Source organism: Nanorana parkeri, unplaced genomic scaffold (assembly GCF_000935625.1).
Source record: "Nanorana parkeri isolate BGI_ZX_2015 unplaced genomic scaffold, ASM93562v1 scaffold322, whole genome shotgun sequence".
NCBI classification, from domain to species: Eukaryota; Metazoa; Chordata; class Amphibia; order Anura; family Dicroglossidae; genus Nanorana; species Nanorana parkeri.
Genome location: NW_017306590.1, coordinates 232,151 through 254,415, shown reverse-complemented (window position 1 = coordinate 254,415; position 22,265 = coordinate 232,151). Strand labels below are relative to the sequence as shown.

At 43.4% G+C, this 22,265-nt stretch overlaps 1 protein-coding gene across 1 annotated transcript in view; it reads right to left on the bottom strand.

Annotated features, from left to right (window-relative positions):
- The window catches only part of VDAC2 (voltage dependent anion channel 2), a 20,889-nt gene extending 1,749 nt beyond the window's left edge, over window positions 1-19,140 (bottom strand). The window contains exons 1-7 of the mRNA XM_018558163.1: window positions 19,030-19,140; window positions 10,411-10,482; window positions 8,684-8,733; window positions 7,205-7,357; window positions 6,238-6,290; window positions 5,886-6,113; window positions 5,130-5,280 (exon numbers count right to left, since the gene is read on the bottom strand). Of these exons, the coding sequence (XP_018413665.1) occupies window positions 5,130-5,280; window positions 5,886-6,113; window positions 6,238-6,290; window positions 7,205-7,357; window positions 8,684-8,733; window positions 10,411-10,477 (702 nt within the window). The 5' untranslated portion in view covers window positions 10,478-10,482; window positions 19,030-19,140. The remainder of the gene's footprint in view (window positions 1-5,129; window positions 5,281-5,885; window positions 6,114-6,237; window positions 6,291-7,204; window positions 7,358-8,683; window positions 8,734-10,410; window positions 10,483-19,029) is intronic.
- Between the last annotated feature and the right edge of the window lie 3,125 nt (window positions 19,141-22,265).

Genomic DNA, 22,265 nt, shown 5'->3' with positions numbered 1-22,265 from the left:
ATGGACAGAATAATTTGGATTTAAATGTACAGGGTCAGAGATCAAGATCTCCACTGTGGAGATCCTTTTCCATGAACTGAAGCTAAATCAAAAAATTTAAAACGTCCATGCAGAGTTGAGAGCTGACCATCCCCCTCACAGCTTCCATTTGGTCAGCAAGGCTACATATGATTGTAATAGAACTATAGGAAGCATTGGGTGGTGTCATGTCAGCTGTTTAGCGTGCAGTAAAAGGTATATACATTTGAATAGACACAGTAAAAACAAATTTAATATATTGCATCAAAGCATTTTGAAGATGAGGTGGCTGCATTAGTTGTCTTAATTTTTAGGTTTTTCCCTTTGTTTGTATCTGGCAATCCTGTGAACAACACACTTCCTGGCCCTGGATGGCTAAGCTCCCTACTCCACTGCATCTGTGGAAGGGCCATGGTTGCCACACAGGCCCATTTCAAAAATGTCCTCAATGGTTCATCTTCAGTACATGAGTGTTGATGGGTTTAATGGCTTACAAATGAGATAACATTGTTTTCACCACCTGCCGAGCTTACAGAAACAAGGACACCCCATTTCTGGCAAGATCAACAAGTATTTTCTGTAATTGTACTGGGATGTGGTGGCTGTTTTAATTTTTCATGCCAAGGACTGGCAAGCTGCATTATATTAAAGTTTTGTTTTTGGGTTCAACTACAGTTGAAAATTATTTTTCTTTAGAATGGTATAAAACTGAAGGTAAGACAACATACATTCAACTTTAACTAGTGTTTACTACATCTATATAGCATGAAAGATGTCCCAACGGTAATTCCTAAACCTCCAACATTTGTCATACAAAGGGGTCAACATATAAACTATCTGCAGGACCACCAATATCTTTTAACGTACATTTTGTCTAGATATGCCACAACGAATGTTCTTTAGTCATTTCATTACAAGGCAATGTCGTTTTTAAGATTTTTCTATGTAATACCCTATTATGGCCACTGGATGGTGCAGAGGATCAAAAAGCACTTATTTCCTTTGCGACTTTAGCTCCATCTAGGGACCATATATCTTTTGAAAATTCACTGCTCTTGTAAACAAAACAAAAATAAAGAATAAAAGAAAAAAAATAAAGATATTTGCAGGAGAAACAACCCTGCATATTCTTCATAGACCCTAGTGTGTGCACTACAATAGGGGGTCTAATATGATCTCCGCATTCAAGTAAATTATGTACACGGTTGTGAAAGGGGTTTTTAATTCATGTGAAGTGTCAACATGGCACTAAGTAAACAGCTTTCCATGCACCCTCTTCTCACCATACAAGTATGCTGGTGTACAGAAAAACAGAGTTCAACAGACATGGCGTGAACAAGCCCTAGTGCACCCTGAAAGTTGGCATCTTTAGTAACTTAATTTAGCAAAAACACTTCAATCTCTTCTTCAGGCTTTATATAATTAAAGCCTGAAGAAGGGATCCAAGGAATCCTGAAAGCGTGCATCTTTAAAAACTAAAGTTAGCTAATAGAGCACATCAGTTAAACTCCAAACTTTCTGCCGTAATTGATGGCAATACAATAGTTTACAACAATATTTAATGCAAATAGATTACTTTCTCAAAAGGAGTTGACAAACCTCCAGGGTATTAATGCTCCAGGACAGGAGGTAAGAGTATCTCTCCAAAATGAGCATAACCCTCATTCTTGACAACAGTGAACTGATCATTGCATATCTAGGACCAACACCCCCATACCACAGCACCTCATCTGCAAAAGACTATCATAATAAACCATAATGGGTAGAGAATGTGGTACTTTTTAGGTGATACAATAATGTTCTTTCATACAATGCATCAGAAAAGTCACACATTCTATACCAGGGTTAGGCAAACCTCAGCCCTCCAGCTGTGGTGAAGCTACATGGCGATCATGCATCTTTCTCTGAAGTCATGCCTGTGGCTGCCAGAGTCTTGAAATGCCTAATGGGAAATGTAGTTTTACCACATCTGGAGGGTTAAAGTGCAGCTATCCCGGTTCCATACCTAGTCAGTGGAACTGGTGTTGCCACTGAACAATATCTCCTCTACTCCTATTCTAATGAGAACTGTACAGTTTTGGATGTCCCTTCATTTCCTGTCCCAGTGAGAGTGGTCATTAGAATAGCAAAAAAAGGGGGTCAGAAGTCCTAAACCTTCAACTAGCCTATCCAAAACTGAAGAAAAGAAAATGCTGTACCTCTGTGACCAGCCTTAGATGGATACTAACATTCTCCGACTGTTCTCTGAGCTGCAAGTTATATCTGAGGCCTTAACGACACTTGCAAACAATGATGAACTGTTTCAGGCCCACTGCCTCAAAAAGGTAGTATGCAGAACCCAAGGCTTCTCCAACTACTATATTGCTTGTATTTTAGGCTTAGTACAGGTTACTAAACACAAAAGTGGATTTTTAATAGACCAACATTAAAGCGTCTCTAAACCCATGGTTCTTGTTAGGGTAACGGGAGGACACAAACTAGCGTCCTCCCGCCACCCTAAGCTCAGTATACCTCGAGCTACTGCTCGCGGTATACTGTGACGCCTCAGCTGAAGCGGATCCCGACAATTATGTCTGGATCCGCCCAGCTGCGTGACAGCTGGCTCTACCTATCTAGAGGCAGAGCCAGCTGTACCCGCCCCCTCTCACGTCCGTTCCGCCAGTCAGCGCTGGAGGATCAGAGCGGAGAGGGGGGAATACAGTCCCTCACCTGTCACGGCACTGTGCCGTGACAGGATTGAGAGGTGAGCGAACGCCGGTATGTGTTCGCTCACTTCCCGATCTACTGAGCTGACCTGTGACAGTCTCATTGTCAAAGGTTGGCTAGTGAAAAGCACTCACCTCATAGTTCTCCTCAACCGCTTGAAGACCAGGTGTTTAGACCCCCTTCCTGGCCAGGTCATTTTTCAGTATTCAGCGCTGCGATACTTTGACTGACATTTATTCCGTCATGCAAAAGTTGTACTGAAATTAATTTTATACCATTTTTTGGGGACAGATAGAGCTTTCTTATGGTGGTATTTAATCACCACTGGGGGTTTTATTTTTTACTATATTCAGGAGAAATTACTGAAAATGTTTTGCATTTATGTTATAAAAACTAATATTACCCACTTTTTTGGTAAAATATAAAAGACGGGGTCACGTCGGGTAAATAGACACCAAACATGTCAAGCTTAACAATTGAGCGCACTCGTGAAATCGCAAAAAACTAGCATACCCAAAATTCGCCATAGGCGACGCTTTAAAAGCGCAATAGTGGGCGCAATAGTCATTTTCGCAGGTATGCGCACCTGACGCATGTTTACATGCGTGTATGTAGGGGTGGGGACTTAAATTTTATTTTTTTTAATCTTTTTTTATGTCTAACTTTAAAAAAAAATTGGGGGGGAAACTTACATTTTTTCCCCCTATTTTCACTTAACTTTATTGCTATCACAGAGGGGGCTGAGAACCCCCTCTATGTGATAGCAAAAGAGGTGACAGGTCCTCTTCATGGAGACATCAGTGGTCTCCAAGACCCGTAATGTCACCAAGGACCCCCCTGAAGAAGCAGAGATCTGCTTCATCAGCTTCTCTCCAGCATCTGAAGCTGGAGAGTGACACGAGAATGCGGAAGTGATGTAATATACACCACTTCCGCATTCTGACAGCGGAGAGGGGACCGGAGGGAGCTCGTATACCGACCTCCCTCTGATCCCCTGTGACAGAGGCAGTATGCTGGTCCCGGGCTCACACCGGAGCCCGCACCAGCTTGACAGCGGGAGGGGGGGGGGCAGAGCCGCACATCACGGGAACTCATACAAGCGATCCGCCGGCTCTATAGCTTGTATATTAACGGGCATCACTGCCTGTTTTCAAGTAACGGAGCTTTTCCCGCCCGAGCGGATGTAACAGGACGTATATACACGCCCAGTTACATCCAAGAAGCTCCCGGACGGCTGTGTATACACAACGGCCGGCCGGGAGGTAGTTAAATAAACGTTTATTCTACTCTACATCCAACACTGCCCTCTAAACAGGTTGAAAATGCTGCTGTCCAAGGGTGACGTTGATGCTCCTCCTTTAAGTGTCGTCACCCCAAGACAGGAAATGTGGTACTGGCCAGATCATCAGGTGAAGATAAAGAAAAAAGCCAAAACAAAAAACTAAAGCAGCCACCACATTTAAGGATTGCTAACCTGCAATATATAACATTTTTGTTTTTGGGGTTAGAGACACTAAGCTAAACAGCAACAATGTCCTCGACTTTCAGACATTGCCCCCAGATTTTGTGTCAGACATCTTAATGTAGCATCTGACTGGTTGAGATTTCCCAACTGTAGGCATTCAATAGACCCAACTCATACAAATTAGGATCTTCTCACATTTAGGCTGCATTCACACCTAATTTCGTATGGAAATCGCAAGTCAACTAAGTGTCCATGGACTTGCAATTGTACCTTCTGTTCCGTTGCAATCTGTTTTTCAACGGATGCTAACTGAAGGGCACCTAAAAGTGAACGGATGTGAATGGGGCTGGTTAACACTGAATCCGTTGTGTTATGTCGCACTGAAAAATAGTGACTAACTACTTTTTTTCAACACAATGGATCCAGCCTGAACCAGCCCCATTAATTTTTCTTTGCCCTTCCATTAGCATCCATTGAAAAACGGATTGCAACGCAGCGGATCCGGCGTGAATGATTCTCACACAAGTCAGAAAACTTGTGTTGCTGTATGCAATTGTATGTGTAAATATTTTAGTTATTTATGCATTGCACAAAGTGACACATTGTCAGAGGCACCACGTGTTACAAACTTAACTACGAGCATTTAGATTCTGGCAATGCCACACAAGCATAATGTATAAAAACACGTATGATGCAGAGCTGATTCTTCTGTAAGTAAGTGATGTCCAAGCCAGTTATTGACTAGCTGCTCAGTCATGATATAACCTGTACTCGTCATACTATACTTGTTAATGAGACCTAATGTGCCAACATCTCAAAAGCAAGCTCTTCGTAAAGAGTCACAATTTACTCAAGTATTCTTTCTTGGAAAGTTAGAGAAAAAAGGTGTATTCAGCAAGTCATGAGGATATCAAAATGTTTCTTCCCCTGTAATACTCACAGAGATGGATGCATCAGAATCCAGCTGATATTTGGTAGCAATGCCAAAGCGAGTGCTATTGTTGCCAGCTGTCCAGGCCAGGTTAACGGCTGTCTCGAGTTTGTCACTGACTTTCTGGTAGATAGAGCCAGCAAATTCTGATCCATCATTGCTAAAGGGGAAAAAAATAAATTTTCAATAAAAAATAAACCCCCAAATCTTCTATGTGCTGGTTGATTTAGTGTCCCTTTGCTACTAGTGGCTTTTATGGCCACTGGAGGAAGGGGGCCATGGGGAGCTGCCAGGGAAAGTCAGGGCTTAGACCTCATATCTGAAAAGGCTAGTAAAAGGCGCACAGGAGGGCTTGTCTAATAAAAGGCAACTGGCAGGGTCTATACCAATGATCAACTTATGGAGGTAATATGGACATGAAACAGGTTTGGTTGTAGACATTATGCAGAGGACCGTGAGAGACTGGGAAAATGTTACATTTGGAGATTGTTGCTATGAACCTTTTAAAAAACAATGCTGTCTCCTATACTACAGAGCGATGGATCCAAGGGCCACACAAGGACTAAAGGGCTGCATTCACACCATGGCCTAAAGGTTGGATTCCAGGGCTCTAAATGGATGACATATTGTGTGGTAAGGTTTTAGTCATTAAAAGTAATTGTATTAGACAGCAAACAAAGTTGGCACATTTTTCTTTACTTCTATATACAGAATAATAATTTTCAGAGACCATGTAAAAAAAGAGAGATTATAGTTTATACTCACACATTAGTATGGAGCTGGAAGTCTCCCGTCTTGTAACCAACTGCAAAGTTATTCTTGGTCAGCTTGGATTTGGCACTGTCAAAGGTCATCTGATAACCAGCCAGCCAACCTTCATAACCCACAACCGCTGAGCCATGAATGGCAGGACCAGCAAAATCAAAGTCCACATCACATCCGAGGTTTACATACTCGCGTTTGTAAGCAGCCTTGACTTTACCGCTCTTCTTGCTAATAAAAAGAAACAAATAATGCAATAGATGGGTTTTGGGATCTATAAACTCTGCTCTCAACAATAAGGCAAGGAAGAAAAGGGGAGAAGGGGCACAGGGTATGGTGCAGGACAGTTACTCACCCTGTGTTCGGTGAGAAGGTTGTGTCAAATGTTAGTTTAAGACCTTTTGCAATCTGAAGAAGGAAGCAGACATGCAATAGTTAAACACCTTTAAAATGTTCATGTTGTTGCCATTCAAATATACCCAGTGAACTGCAGTGACTGGAAAACAGCACAGGTACTAAGGTTTCGACACATACTGCATGTGTCTAAATTGTGTGGTACGCTGGACGTGCTTTTGCAGCAAAGCTACTATGTGATCTGAGGATGGTGGAACAATACACACACATTCCACTAATGACAAACCTGGAAGGGCTAAAATGTGAATCATTGTTTAGGAGTGTGTGATAAAATGTGAAGTCATTGAATGCAGGCTGGATAAAGCTGCTAATAGGCAGAATTCAAAGTTTTCAAAACACCAACAGGCGGCAGTACCTCAACTTAATTTTCCACCTTTAAAACCTAAAATCCTGCCCAACAGCAGACAACATGATGGCCGCTACTACCGTTATAAACCATAACAGAACCACCAGACAGGTGATGGTAAGGTGAGCTAAAGAGAAACAAATAGCCTCCTCTGAATCAGTGTGAAGCACAGACTTCTCAAAATCAAAGTATGTGCAGGACTCCCTTCTATCACATGTCTAAAAAATAAGAGGTTTAAGTCCTCTTTTTAGAATAGTGGCTGGAGCCATACAAAACTATTCCTTTATCCCCCTCCAGACGTGGCGGTTTATAGTAGATACAGCCGGACATTAAAAAGAGCCCTTTTTTTTACAAACTGCATAAAGCAGTTTCAGGCAGTTTGGAATAAATAACAATATCTGGCTTCTGAACGAGACCTGTATTAAGCCACTAATAGTGTGAAAGCTTAGTCACACAACCCTGCTACAGTGAACCCCAAAACAAGTCAGGTAAGACATTTGTAAGGAAAAAAATATATATATATTTATATAAAAAAAAACAGTTAAAATGTATAAACAAATACCTGGTCTTCAATTGCAATTTCAGTCCCCAAGGTGTTGTCGGTGTTCCATTTCTCTGTGAACGTTAGTCCGTATTCTCCCCATTTGTATTTGGTCTCTAAGCTGCCGTTTACTTTAGCAGAATCTGTGTTTGATGAGCCTGATGTAGAGAATTCCTAACAGAAAATAAGACAAGGTTAGTGGTGAGCATACTCTGATCACACATTCTGTAATGCTTGTACAATGCACTCAATTACCAGTAATCCAATGGCGTTACTTAAAGAGAGCAAGACACTAGAGCGATAACACTGAGATCAGACCATGCATTTGTGGGGGGTTTCAGAACCAATACCATTTGATGCAGTCAAGGTTAACGACAATTTTCCACTTGGCTCCTTCTATTTTTCAATCGATGCATGTCAAGCCAGTGGTGACTACAGGGCCATCTGCGACTCAATTTAGCAGGAAATGGCTATAATTCAAGTTGTGTATGAACAGCGTAAAGAACCAAGAGGCCATATTTGAGTATTGTGCAGATAAATTTAGATTCACTTTTGTATTTGGTACATTTACCTCTATGAGAAACAAAAGGTTGCTATATACACAGACAATGCACTTCAGCACTTGGATGCATTTCAGGTGAAAGGACACAAATGGCTGAATTTTGCTAGCGGTAATACATAGCAGCTCCTACTTGTACTGTGTATACTATACTTACAGGGAAAAATAGAAAAGTCATGTGCTGTGGATTGACATCCTTGTGGATAACCAACATTGGATCCATTTTGCATGAAAAGCATAACACCATATGAAACAAAATGTGCTTCCAGAACGTTTGTCTGACGTTCTATTGGTTAATAGGGTCAAACCAACAATTGTTACCATCGGCAAAAACAACATTTTGAACGACATGCATCAAGTCTCTGATGAAATCAAATGTTGTAACGGGATTTTCCATATGAATGATCATATGACAATCTAGCAGCATATGGCCTAACAGGCACCTGATAAGGACCTCCAGGCCTGCCAGGAAATTATATCACTGGGATTTCCCATGAACAATGCATAAGTAGAATGCATTCGTTACCAAGTGTTCTAAGGAAATGTTGTGTGCTGTGAGGAGACCTGGAACCAATGAAACTCATTCCTGGTCTCATCTCTCCTGCCAGTTACAGCTGATGGACGGCTCAAAGAGAAGCCATACAAACAATACAAGATCTAGCTATGTACAGCCCAGTTATCCTTTGCTATATATGCTCCAAGACAGAGGCTCTCATAGATTAGAGTTAGGACCAAACTACACAGAGGGGCCTTCATAAGGGAGTGTGGCTTCCACATATTTTGCAAAAGTTGTGCAACTAAAACCTGTTTTTATCTAATAAATTTGGCAGTGTCATTAGTTTGCAGGCTAGCTGGTAAGTGTGCTGGGAAACGTTTGTTTTTGTAAAGCCCAGTTATGTCCCCCATTTATACAGAAGGCAGGTGCAAGGGAATAAACTTACCACTCCACTTGCAGACTTGGTCTTGACATCAAGTTTCACCAGCCCAAACCCTGAACACACACCACAAAAGAAGAGGTTGTTATTAATATAGAGAAACAACTTCTGAAAGCTTAGCTTAAATTCACAATTACACTGCTAGCAAAAAAAGCTGCGTGTTCAACTACCACTTATCTTTATTGTATTAAAGCTGGATACTCGCAATGGTGCTGGTTGCTGAAAGTGCAGCTTCCAGTCTGAACTTCAAATGAATGGGACGGTCACTGGAATGTCCTTTGTAGCATTCCATGGCTGTCAGCCAATAATGAGATTTACCTTAAATGTCCCCATTCAACTAATAGAAGCAATTACTAGATTATCTTCAGATGTTTTAATGCCCGCTGTCAGATATAATCTGACCGTTTACCGAGTGCAGCCAACAACATGTTATAAAGTCTGGCAAGTGGCTTCCAACTACCAGTAAATACTTATCCCTGTTCCCCATAATCACCCATACACCTCAAATTAAGCTGACCGTGGAAGTGTCTTCACTGGGAGTAAAGCACCAGGAGAAGGAGGTATGTAGCCAAGTAAAATAGGTAGTGCAACCCTGTTCTGTGTTCACTTCAAACACCCATCCAGAGGGAAATAAAAATAAAATCTCCTAAATCTGATTGGATATTTGATGTGAACACAAGGTGTGGTTAAAGTTACTTTTTCTAGTGAAGATATACCAAAGGGGCCGATTTATAAAAGCTTTGCCAGGCATATAGCAGGAAGAATGCAGTTTGCATAACATGACTGCCACTAGATGCAGCCAAGGAGCACAAACACAATTCTAGTGGCAGTATTTCCATGCAAATGGCATTAGTCCAGCTAGACGCCAGGCAAAGCTCTCATCAATCAGCCCCCTTAGTGTCTGGGTAGACTTTCATTAACAGGAGAGCACACTGCGAAGGGTGACCACACACGTGGACAGGATAGGCTTGGGGAGGTGACAAAAGAAGATGTAATAGTGAATGGGACTTTCTCCTGGCAATGCAGTGTGGCAGGAGTGTGCAAGAAGGAGGATAAATACAAATATTTCAGCAGGTAAACAATTCAGACATTTCAGCTGTGTGTTTAGAATTCTGTATGGAATTAGTGTATTTGTATTGCACAAAATATCAATGAAATCAACTTTCTGTTTTGGCTGGAGCTGAACACTGAGCCATTCCTTTACTGCTGAAACCTCTCCCCGCCCTCTATTTCTAGGAAAGTGAGCCAAACAACATTTTTAAAGCTGGGGGGAAAAAACTAGGGATGCACCGATACCAAGTACAGTACTCGGTACAAGTACAGATACTTTTCTAGCTCCGAGACTAGAATAGAGAAAAATTCCAAAGTTAGGAGGCAGCTGTCATTAAGGAGCACACGGAGCTTCTGGGATTTGTACATCTGTTTTAATGTACGATTTTGTTTTTATAAATATAAATAAAGGGATGCACAGATACCAGTTTTGCGAGTACGAGTACTGATACATTTTTGTTTGTCATGTGACAGTTTTTCTAAAACAATACAGACTAATGATTTTAGGACAGTGGTGGAGCCAGAGCCAGGTCCCAGCTGCAACCGCTGCAACCCTGGTAGTTCTCATGAAAATGCCAAGTATCGGCACTGGTATGTGAAAAGTATCTGTGCACCCCTAGAAAAAACCCAACCATACTCTCACAATGCCAAACAAAACTTCCCTCAGCTCATCGAAGACTTACCATATCCTTTGTTGAAGATGTCTCTAGAGGACTTGCCGAGGTCAGCGTAGGCTGGAGGAACGGCCATCTTGACTGCAAATAAACATAATATTTTAAGAATTACAGCAATGACCATAAATTACATTGAAAAAGTAGATTCAGTAAAACTACAGCCAAAGCTTTTGATAAGAGGCTGATGATTTTTTTAAAACTGCATTAGTATTTGTATTGGTGGCAGTGTCCCCACAAGGGACATTTCCTCTACTTCGCTTCCCAAAAATGTTGGTGACTAGTAGGGCTGCAATGATTGAAAAAGTTGTCAACTTTTTCAATCATCGATTAATCGGCTTTTGATTAGTTGCCCCTGTCCACACACACTGCGCGCCGCACCTCCTCCCCACCTCACGCTCGCCGCTGCCAGACCTACCCGCATCCACGCCGCACCTCCTCCCCGTCTCACGCTCAGCGCCCGCCCACATCCACGACCGCCCCACGGATGCAGGGAGAAGTAAGGAGGAGCAGGGGAGAGGAGACAGGATGTATAATGTATTGCTGGGATTTGTTGTACTCCTATATAGCTGTTGGTATTCTGCATTGCGCTGTATAGAGGACTACAAAACCCAGCAATAGTACATTATACAGCACAATGCAGAATACCACCAGCTATAGAGGAATACACCAATTCCAGCAATAGTACATTATGCAGTGCAATGCAGAATACCACTAGCTATAATGTACTATTGCTGGGATTTGTAGTCCTCTATAGCCAGTGCTATTCTGCATTAATTGCTGTATAACTTTACACTTTTAATTTCACTATATTGCACACCACAGTTTTTTATTTTATTTACTCCCACCACTCCAAGCTTGCTCCTGTGATGGACTACAATCGCAATACAAACTAGTAGTCCCATCATTGGAGCCATTTTTTAAAATTTTACTTTTTATCCGATTAATCGAACTTAATAAATCGGCTAACTAATCGATTTTGAAAATAATCGTTAGCTGCAGCTCCAGTGACAGAACTGGTGGAACATCAATTAAAACAGGTACACAGGCAGCAATAAATACACATAGAAGAGTGCGTTTACTAGAAGAGTGCGGAATCGGTTTACGCTCTGTCAAGTTGGTTTTATTTGCTGTCCATGTGTGGGTTTATGTAGTGCCAGAGTATACCTGCTGACAACAGCGTACAGCCATTGATTTTAATGTCAGGATTTACGCTGCACTTTGACTTCTCTGCTGGCGAGACTACACTGCACATATTCACTTAAAGTGACATTAAACCCTCAGATTTTTTAACATAAAACAATAGAGTAATGTGTGCCTTACGGTAATCCATGGTTGTTTCCCTTCTCTTTGCTGCTCTTCCTTTTAAATCCTCATGTCTTCTCATGCTGGGCAGAACTTCTGTTTTGCAGCAGACTGCCTTGTCTCAGGAATGGATACACGGTGTCTGTGTATACGTTTCTATAGGCTTGTAACCTGAGCCAGCACTACAGGAAGAGGCACTCCGCTGCAAAGGGAAGTTCTGCCCAGCATGAGAAGACATGAGGATTTAAAAGGAAGAGCAGCAAAGAGAAGGGAAACTACCATGGATCACAGTAAGGCGCACATTACAGTATTGGTTTATGTTAACAAATCTGAGGGTTTAATGTCACTTTAATTCCCCCATCCACACTAAACAGCATGAATAGAGGAATCTCCCCTGTTGGCTATGTATTCTGATAGCCAGTACCCCCCATCTGTCTGAATACCTGAACAGTGACTGCATCTGATTGGCTGGAGTCACTATTTATCTGAGAATATACTACATGGATCACATTTAGGCAGATTCAGCAGGAAATGGTTGGAATTTGATATAGGTTTGGCCAGCTTGACTTGTTTTAGAAAATGCAGCTGTCAACCAGAAGGGGAAACCAAGGCCAGGACTGGGAGAAGCCACATTGATCTCTGCAGTGATGGTCTTGGCCCCTTATGCAAATATAGGAGCATAATGACATACTAAGAGGGAGGTGTGGGAAGCCTCTGACGTCCTGGGCCTTGCACTATGCCTGCATAGAGATCTTAGGGAAAAGCTACATTGGGGGAATTTACCAATAACGGAGCAGACCGAACCTGAAGCAGCTGTTCATAGTAACCAATCAGCTTCCATCGTCAGCTTGCTCAGCTAAGCTTTTAAAATGAAAGCTAGAAGCGGACTGATAGCCAAGCACAGCTGCTCCAGATTCTGTCTGCTCCAGTCTTAGTAAATCCCCCACAAACTTGTACTATTTTTAACTTGCAATATGCAATATCAGTGTCTTCTCATAAAAATCTGCTTTAACGATTTCATTGCCAGCTCCGTATCCTTTATGACAGACTGTAAAGCTCACTGCTTTACACTGGAAGCAATTCTGGTGGCTGAGCTGCCACAAGATCACTGACAACCCCGCCTTGCTTCCTGGGCTCCGCTGCCCCTCCTGTGGGCTAGAAACGGCATCACGGGTGTTGGCTAGAAAAGAGACGAGCGAACATCCTTTGACCAATCTCCTTCCCGCTGAATGGAGCCGGGAGCAACACTAATCACTTCCGGTCCTCCTGCTGTCATTCTCCGACTTGGGAGCTTGAATAGCTTCTTCGAAGTGGAAAGGTGACACTAGACCCCTAATGTCACCTTAAAGAGAACCTGTCACCACCAATATGCTATCCCAAACGAGGCTTGTGAGGCCCCCTATGTGATAGCAATGAAAAAAAAATATTAAAAAAATACCCCCACCCCATACATGTTTTCTTTTTTTAAAGTCCACCACGCTTACACACAAATGCCGCCTACGTACGAGATTAGGTATAGCTGCGTGTGCCAGAGTGGGAGCAATAAATCTAGGGGCAACATTCATGGTTAACTCTAAACTGATGACTTCTTTATAAACAATGGGGTATCATATTGAGTATTTCTGCAGTAAAATTAACGTAAATGTAATTTTTACTACAATTTTGAGTTTGATAAAGAGTTGCGCTAATATCATGCGACATAAAAACTTGCAACTGCCACCATTTTATTCTACAGGGTCTGTACTTTTAGGAAATATATAACTCAGGGGTTTTAGGTCCAGGCCTAAACTGGATTATAACCCTTAGTGCAGAAAGCACCTTAAACTATCAGTTGGTTCGGTTATCCATATTCTTGACGTCACAGGAAATGTTAGGCGTTAGCTTCTGAGAAAAGAAAAGTCATTTGATTTTAAATGAGAAAAACCTCCGGAGCTCCGACAGTCTGCATACATACATGGCCGCTCCCCAACACACCCTAACAGTCTGAGGAAGGTCAAACGCTCTAGGTGTGTTACTACATTCCACACACTCCGTGTATCTCAGGTGCCCACATATGGGAGCTGCTGAGACACATGTAAAACATAACAGCTCATGCCACCAGCACCCGATGCAGATGGAGCTTTAGAAGGGAAAAGAAATTCCTACCACAGACAGTTTGTAATAGATTCTCTCCAACATCACATGACAGACCTGCAGCCTATAGCAGCACAGGTTACATTTAAGGCACATTTACAGTAACTAAAAATTATTTTAGAGAGACCCTGCCACAGGTTAAAAAAACAGTGTGTGTTAAAGTTGCTTACTTGCATCTTGTTTTCCTTCCTAAAAACTATTTTTATGGACATGAAATGAGACTCTTGATAGAGAACCAACACTCCAGAAAGTGTCAATTTCCTGGCACAGTCCCTTCCCTTCTTGCATGTCATAACCCTCTCTCCTGGGAGTGTCTAATTACTCTCTGTGCCGGCCCAGCTCCTCCATCCTCAACTCATACATAACCTACACAACCTTTTGAAGCTTCTCTCCAGCTACACTTTAATATGCATTGCTTTTTATTTTTATATTTTCTGAAAATGTTGTGGTCAAGTAAATGTCCATCTGCGCTGTGAGCCTTCCTCTGGTCAAGCTGTGGGCAAGGAGTTGTAGTGCATACTCTGACCCACAGCGCTCCTCTGGGACTACACGTCCCAATGTTCAGTTAGGTAGCAGAGGGCTGGAGGTATAGACTTTGTAAGGGGCAGGTTATCTGTTAGGAGTAATGCTCCTTACTTTGCCTCTTGCTGTTTCTAAAGAGTATCGGCACAAGACACTACAAGCGTCTGTATGCTGCTAGGACACACGTCTATGAAACAGTGGGCGTTACCAAGACATTTATCAGAGCTCTGAATGTAACGCCCACCAGTGACATCTCCTGCATAATGCACTCCAGAGGGGTACAGCCACAACAGTGAGGCCACTGATGAGGAGGTTAGATGATGCTTGCTGTCATCCAGTAAGAAGTCAGCGAGGAGTCAAAGCTTCAACAGCAGACTGTGAGCAGATATCATATGATCACTTGCAGCAAAAGCACTTTGTGACCATCTCTGGCTGATTTAGGAAAAAGTGAGGATGCAGTTCCGTTTTCAGCCAGAGAGGAGTGAAGGGGAATACTATAGAGAGAGTGTCACATGAGCTCAGAGTCTGCCGACATCACATCCAAGATGGAGGAAACCAGCAACAATCTCAGGGACAAGGGAGGATTTTACAGGTAAATAATATGCATCAGATGAACATATAACCCTATATGTGTGGAAATGAGTGGTCTGATGACAGGGTCTCTTATAGGGAGACTGCATTATGCTGCAGTACATTGTTTGACATAAAACACAGGCATCACACATTTATTATGGCATATGAACAGTGGAAATTCTTCCACTCTGCTTTGCATAATGCATGAGGAAAGCAGGATGTTTATGCTCATTAATACACTTGTGAAGATGAATGAGGAAGCTCGTTATCAGCATTCCATATTGCATGTGGCTTTGAATGAGATATCTCACAATGAGGACGACCTTTCCATCACTGTCTGATGCAACATCCCTTATAAGAACTGCAAGGAGCTGTAAAAGGAGCTCAGCAATAAAGGGTCAGCAAGGTCACATCTGTCATTCACAGAAGACCACCACTAAAGCTGCTCACAACACTGCTCGGATTTCTGCAAATCTGGCTGAATCCCAACCCCTCCCCTCAAGTCGATTTTTTAATCAGCTAGTTGAAAAAGCTGCTTCATTCTCAGGAAAACTGTCTGCAGCCAATGAGCTGCAGTCACCGTTCAGGTATTCAAAATACTCGCAAGGGACAAGGTATCACTTGTCCTATTAACCATCAATTAGGGCAGGGATGGCTAAACTGCGCCCCTCCAGCTGTGGTGGAACTACAAATCCCATGAAGCTTTGCAAGATTCTCACAGACATGACTCCCGAAGAGAGATGCTTCATGGGATTTGTAGTTTCACCACAGCTGGAGGGCCGGAGTTTGGCCATCCCTGAATAAGGGAGACATTTTTCTCCCAACCACCAAGGGAAGGGGCCGGCATTCTCCACAAACCACCAATGCAAGTACAATTTTCACCCTCTGCGTCTCTTTGCTGGTCATTATGATCAAGTTCACAGATTACCAATCACACTAATTTACCATGTGCTGTAGTTCTGATCATTTAGGCACCATTCACACTAAGCGACATACTTTTTGCAGCGGATCCGGGCAGCCGGGATAGCGCGACTTTCGGGGCCACGTTCCAGCGATGGTACCGCGACCTTCGCCGTCGGGCTCCATTTAAAAATAGAAAAATCGCGCAAAATCCGCCGAAAAAAGGGCCCTGCTGGAGCGACATGGAGCTAAGACATCTCTATTGAATAGCATTGGCTGGCGACTTCTCGCGATATCGTGCGGCAAAAATGCGCTAAATCGCTTAGTGTGAATGGGGCCTTAGACTGGGCTTCCCTGAAACCTTAAAATACCGAGAGGGTTCCTCTGGGGTGAAGAGGTTGTATTAGACAGAGGCTGGTGATAAGGTTTCCGAGGGCAAGCCTTCTTTGTCACACTATATCACAACTCAGTAGATATGAACCAAGTAGGGAAGGAGACATTTTCATGTGCAGGCTTCTAAATACAGACATTTGATGCAGGGAGAGATTTGTACATTTGTCCCCACCCAAAGCAATCAATCTACATCTCCCTGCATGTCAGTATAGATGGTGTATTAGCATCTTGGAAAACTATACCTACTTGTGTTTGGACAATATTTGCGCATCCCCAAGAGCATTGTGCGTTCTTTCTTAAATGTTGGTGTGCTTTGTGTATTTCTTCCAGGTCTGTGCAGTAACCTAAACTTTGCCTCTGTAAAAAAGACCAGTCACTGCTGTGCTCACTACTTATCCAGTGTGACTGGTCTCGTCTACTCCTGTAGTTTTCTGCAGGCAGCCTGATGGGCCCCTCCCACAGCTCTGCTCTCTGCACAGTCTAATGTCACTTTTATTGGGTAATATCTTGCAAAGGCATTTGGTGCACGCAAAGTGGATTTATCTCCTTTGTGGCTATTGTGGAAAATATTTAAAATGAAAGTTATAGAAAAATAGCGGTAAATCATCAGAATAGCAGAAAGCAAACTGCGTTCATGAATAGAATGCCTTATGGCACCACAAAAGTGATCCTAGCCTCAAGGAATTATAATGAAACAAGACAACAGTGACAGATGTGCCTCATCCATTCCCTACTCAGTGGCTGTACACAAGATCCAGGCTGAAGAATCCATATTATTTGATAGCATGTGGTAGGGAGGCGGTTTTCTTCAGACCTCCATTCCAGAAATATTTACTACTTCAGGGAAGAAAAGCAGAATTAAAGTAAATGAGCGAGCTGTACTCATATAAATGGCACTTTGTGGTCAGAGAATAACGAGCTCTGATACAACTGCGTCCCTGAGAGGTTTATGACTGATCATGGGTATAAGTGACTCTTCCCAATATGCAGCCTAGAAACCAGTATCGTTCTCCTTCCTCCTAGCTTCAACTGGTTATGAGCAGCATTATAAAGCCACCATAAAGCTATAAAAATGCAGCAGAGGTATGAGGAGGAAGTCACAGGGGATGTGAGGAGACGCCGGTTCATCCATACAGCTAAGGTCATAATGGAATGGCAAGTCACACACCGACGTCCTATATATAGTAACTGCTACACAGCATGCAGCAAGGAGCTGGGGGCAGCCATCTTGAAAGCATGCTCATCTCCTTCACGTAAAAGCGACCCTTTTCATCGGCACAATTCCCAGAATGAATCCTTTTCCGCCCCCTGATAGAAGTATGAATACAAATCTCATGACAGAAGGGGCTCAGTCTTTACATGGGAGGAATAATCTAATAGCAGTGACAGGCAACGTGTGCTGAGAGCAATGAGAACACGGAACATTACAATTCCCGGGATGGCAGAGATCCGTATGCCAGTGTACAGCTTCACACAGGAATCCATACACAGGGGTGGAATGCAGAGTCCACATGGGGACAGGATAGAACTAGACGAGCCATGCGTGCATTTCTACAGAGACAAAGAGCCGCAGAGGACCAATCCTGATCCCAGAGACCGCACATGTGGAGAGAGATCATCTCCAAGATCAGGGGACACAACACTACTGCAAATCACCTTCCAGCTAAGAGGGACTACAACTCCCAGCATTCCCTACCAACCTCCAATCTGTGACCTTTACTGCCAAAGACTACAGCTCCTAGGATTCCTCAATTTGTGACATTGCATCTGATAACGAAATCTCTCAGCATACGTGACCATTCAGCTAAGGGGGGCTACAACTCCCAGCATTCCCTGTCAACATACAATCTGTGACCTTTACTGCCAAGGACTAAAGCATTGTGACAGTGCATCTGAGAACTACAACTCACAGAATATATGACCTCTGAGCTAAATGGGACTACAACTCCCAACATTGCCTACCATCCTCCAATCTGTGAACTTTGAGCTAAGTGGGACTACAACTCCCTGCATTCCCTACCATCCTCCAATCTGTGACCTTCCAGCTAGGGGGTGGAGGGCCTAAAACTTCCAGAATCCCCTATAAATCGCCAATGTGACCATTCAGTTTTCCAGCTAAGGATTACAACTCCCAGCATTCCCCACTGATCTCCAATATGTGACCTTCAAGCTAAGGTGGGAGCACTACAACTCCCAGTATTCTCTACCAATCCCCAATGTGTGACCTTCCAGCTGTGGGGATTAGGTTCCACAAATCCCAACACAACCTACCAAGCTTTAATGTCTTTGCCAATCAGCAAAGGGAGATTGTGACTACAAGTCCCAGCATTTCCTTCCAATCCCCAAACTATGACCTTTCTTGCAGAACACTACAGCATTCCCCAATATGCGACATTCCATCTGAAAATTACAACTCACAGTATCACTTACCAATCTCCAACATGTGACCTTTCAGCTGAGGGGGGACTACCACTTCCAGCATTCCCTTACCAATCCCCACCAATCTGTCTCATTCCAGCTGAGGGAGACTACACCGCCCAGCATTCCCTCCCACGGTGGCGAATACCTCAGAACGAAAACGCTCACCCCATTGTTATGCGTGTATGGCGATCTATAGGGGCCCGAGCATCTCCTACGTGACAGTGTGCATGGAAGCCGGCTGTCACAGGCCGCACTGTGGGGTCAGTGACAAGACAATGTCTACCTACGTGCGGAGACACAAGTCACCGCCACCATTATCACCCAGTACAGCACAGCCCCGTCCATACCTCCCCTACCCCGTGGCAGCCCATATACCCCCCTCACCTGAGCAGAGCGATGTGCGGCCTGGCCGGTGCGTGCAGCTGGAGGGCGAAGTGAAGGAGACCCAGAGCCTGTCACAAGCAATCCCCGCCCACAAGACCCACCCAGTCCCGCCTCCTGCTGACGTCGCTGTGCCTGCACGAAGGAGCTCCGCTTTCAGCCCGCAGAATGTGTTCTACAGCGGTTATATCATAGCTGTGTCCGCGCAGGTCTCGTTTTGACCGCCGGTGAAATTTTGTCTTAGGCTGTCACCATTTACTCTTAAGATATTTTCAAGCTGGCAAAACCTAAGGCGGCCGCTCCCGGCTGGGGTCCTTCGAAGGGCGGGAGAGCGGCTGGCGCAAGCGCTTGTAACATTGGAGGTGACCTGAAGGGAAGGGCCTGTAGGTGGCGCTGTGGCTCCTCTGGAATGTTCCTCCATGGGGCCGCTAGTAACATAAAAGGGGAGCTCCATGCACAGTCAATAGACAGTGTGTGACCCGGGGTTTGGGAGATTAGTGGGGTCATCCAGTAAGGTTGGTAGAGGGGTACCTGTTATATTCAGATGGAAATTATACGTTCTGATGTGAATATATTACGCTTCAATATAACTGCAATGAGGTTACACTATATCGCGCTGGGTGCACAGGCAATCCTGCAGGAGCGAGATGCACAATTTGTACAAATTCTCCGGACACATTTATTCTATATGCTAATGTACTTTATGGCCTTACAACTATGATCAGCAGGCCTAGAAGGACCAATACGGGGCTTTTCTATTAGCGGCCTTTATCATTCTACAAGAAGGGGTAAAGAGCAGCCATAATTTCCATAGCTGTGGGCCATTTACCCTCCAACACAGCGGTAGCTAGCTCCCTTTGCGCACGAGGCAAGAACAGAAAATTGTGCCCCACCAACAGACGTGTGCGGTATGTGACATCATGTGTCCCGTCTCCAGGATGGAGATGGGACACAGCGCGTGCATGCGCTGGTGGCCAAATCCAAAATGGCATAAACATTTGTTTTGCTTGACGAAACCTAATGAAAACATTTTTAGTTTCCGTTCATTTTTTCCCAAAACAAATGTTTAGTCTTTGCACATGTCTAGTAATATGTGTTGGCCACCTGGCTCCCCTTAATTAGCCTTGATTAAAACTGTCCTACTGCTAACCCATTTCACACTGCTTTATAATGTGCAATCTCCCAATTCTTTGCTGGAGATATCTACCTGAGCTCTGTGTTTCCAATACATTTCAGCCTATTCATCCTCATTTTTACACTGCTCTTTCATATGAAGAACAACTCCAGCTTGTAGAAAAGTTAACCCTTGCAGTGGGGCTACCCCCCACACTGCAATGGTTAACTGCTTCTTCAGTGGTAATAAAGAAGGCGATAATTGTTGTTTTCGCACGTAGGCGCACCGATGCGTGATTATGTGCATGCACGTGGGGAGCGGTGAACTTAAGAAAAACATTTTTGCTTTTTTTCTTATATGTTACTTACATTTTTAAACACTTTTTTTTTTACACTAACCCTATTGCTATCACATATGGAGCTAACAAGCACCCTATGTAATAGCAGATAGGATGTGACAGGTCCTCTTTATGAAGACATCAGGGGTCTTTCAGACCCAATGTCACCTAGGGACCCCAAAGAAGCTGAGGAAACAGATATCTGCTTTCCCAGCTTCATTTCCTGGCTCTAAGAGCCGGAGATTGTAACGAGTGACACCGGAAGTGATGTAATACACTGGAATCTGCTGAATCTCTCTCCGATCACTGCAGGGAGACCCGCCGAGCCACTCCCGGGAGCCGCACAGGGACAGCGGTGCCCGGGGAAGCCAACGGCGGCCGTGGCAGGGGGGAGGGCGCCGCACAGTACAAACGATCTGACAGCTGTACAGCCTCCGGATCGCTTGTACATTAACCACCCTGACGGTTATCAGGTAAGAATGGGACAACATTCCTCTCCCAAAACTCCAGCAACTGGGCTCCTCAGTTCCTAGAGATTTGCATTGTGTTGTGAAAAGAAGAGATGCTACACCGTGGTAAACATGGCCCTAACCCAACTTTTTTTAGATGTGTTGCTGCCATCAATTTCAAAATGGCCTTTTGTTTATTTATTTTTTTAAACGGTACATTTTCTCAGTTTAAACATTTGATATGTTTTCGATTGTGAATAAAATATGGGTCTATGATATTTGCAGATCATTGCATTGTTTTCATGTAGACTTTGCACAGCCCCCCAACTTTTTGGGATTGGGGTTGTATTAGACGTAATGAGATCACGGGTGCTTAAACTGCTGGAGCCTGGGGGAGTAGAGGTGGTGGGGAACAGTCTAGAAGCCAGGTGGGACTGAGGATCAGGGGAGCATTTCTTCTTCTTCTACTGCAAGGGTTAATTTTTCTACAAGTTGAAGTTTTTCTTTAATCCTTAAGGAGAACTTAATAGAAAGAAGAGAGAGGACAGTTTTTCATCAGCGAGTAAATGGTCAGCCTCAGTAAAGCATGGGCCAATTTCTACCCGCTGGTCAAAACAGGCCTTGTACAAATTGATTAGAAATCATGTGTCACTGCAAAAACCAATTGAATAAAAGCCTTTTTTGTTTGTTTGCTGCAATTGCTCAGATTGGGTGCTGCTGCTGTATGTAAGGCAAGGTAATTGGAAAGGAAACAAATTAAATCTGCAGCCAAATATGTGCATGCCATGCCACTCTGCCCTTGATGATGTCCTTACCATACCCCAAGTTTGTAATTTAAAAGATGTGTATTTTTATTGTCACCCTTGAAACAGTATGAAAAAGGACCTTGTCTCCACTGAGTGGTATTTTTTTAAATTGTTGGTACAAGTCCCCCCACGGCAGTGCCCAGCTTCTATGCATTCTTCGACAATAGCTTCAAAAAATTGCCAGAATTTACAAACAGGATTTGCCTCCCATAGACTTTAATGTGATTGCCTCTAAGTTCAGGTTTGCTGAATTCCAAACAAGATTCCCTGAACTTACAATGAAACAAACTCGGGAAGATTTGATTATCTCTACTATTGACCTATAATCCCCGCTATATTACATTGTCAGTTTTATATGCCTTGATCTGATAAATGTCCATTATAAGCTTGTTTGAAGAGGTCAGAGTTGATGCCCACAGTCCTGTTTGTAGGGTTTGGATCCAAGGATATTCATTTGTGATACCTTTGAGGTCTTTACTTAAAGTGGAACTCCAGACATATTGGTCTTCCTTCCCCACCATCTGACTCCTACA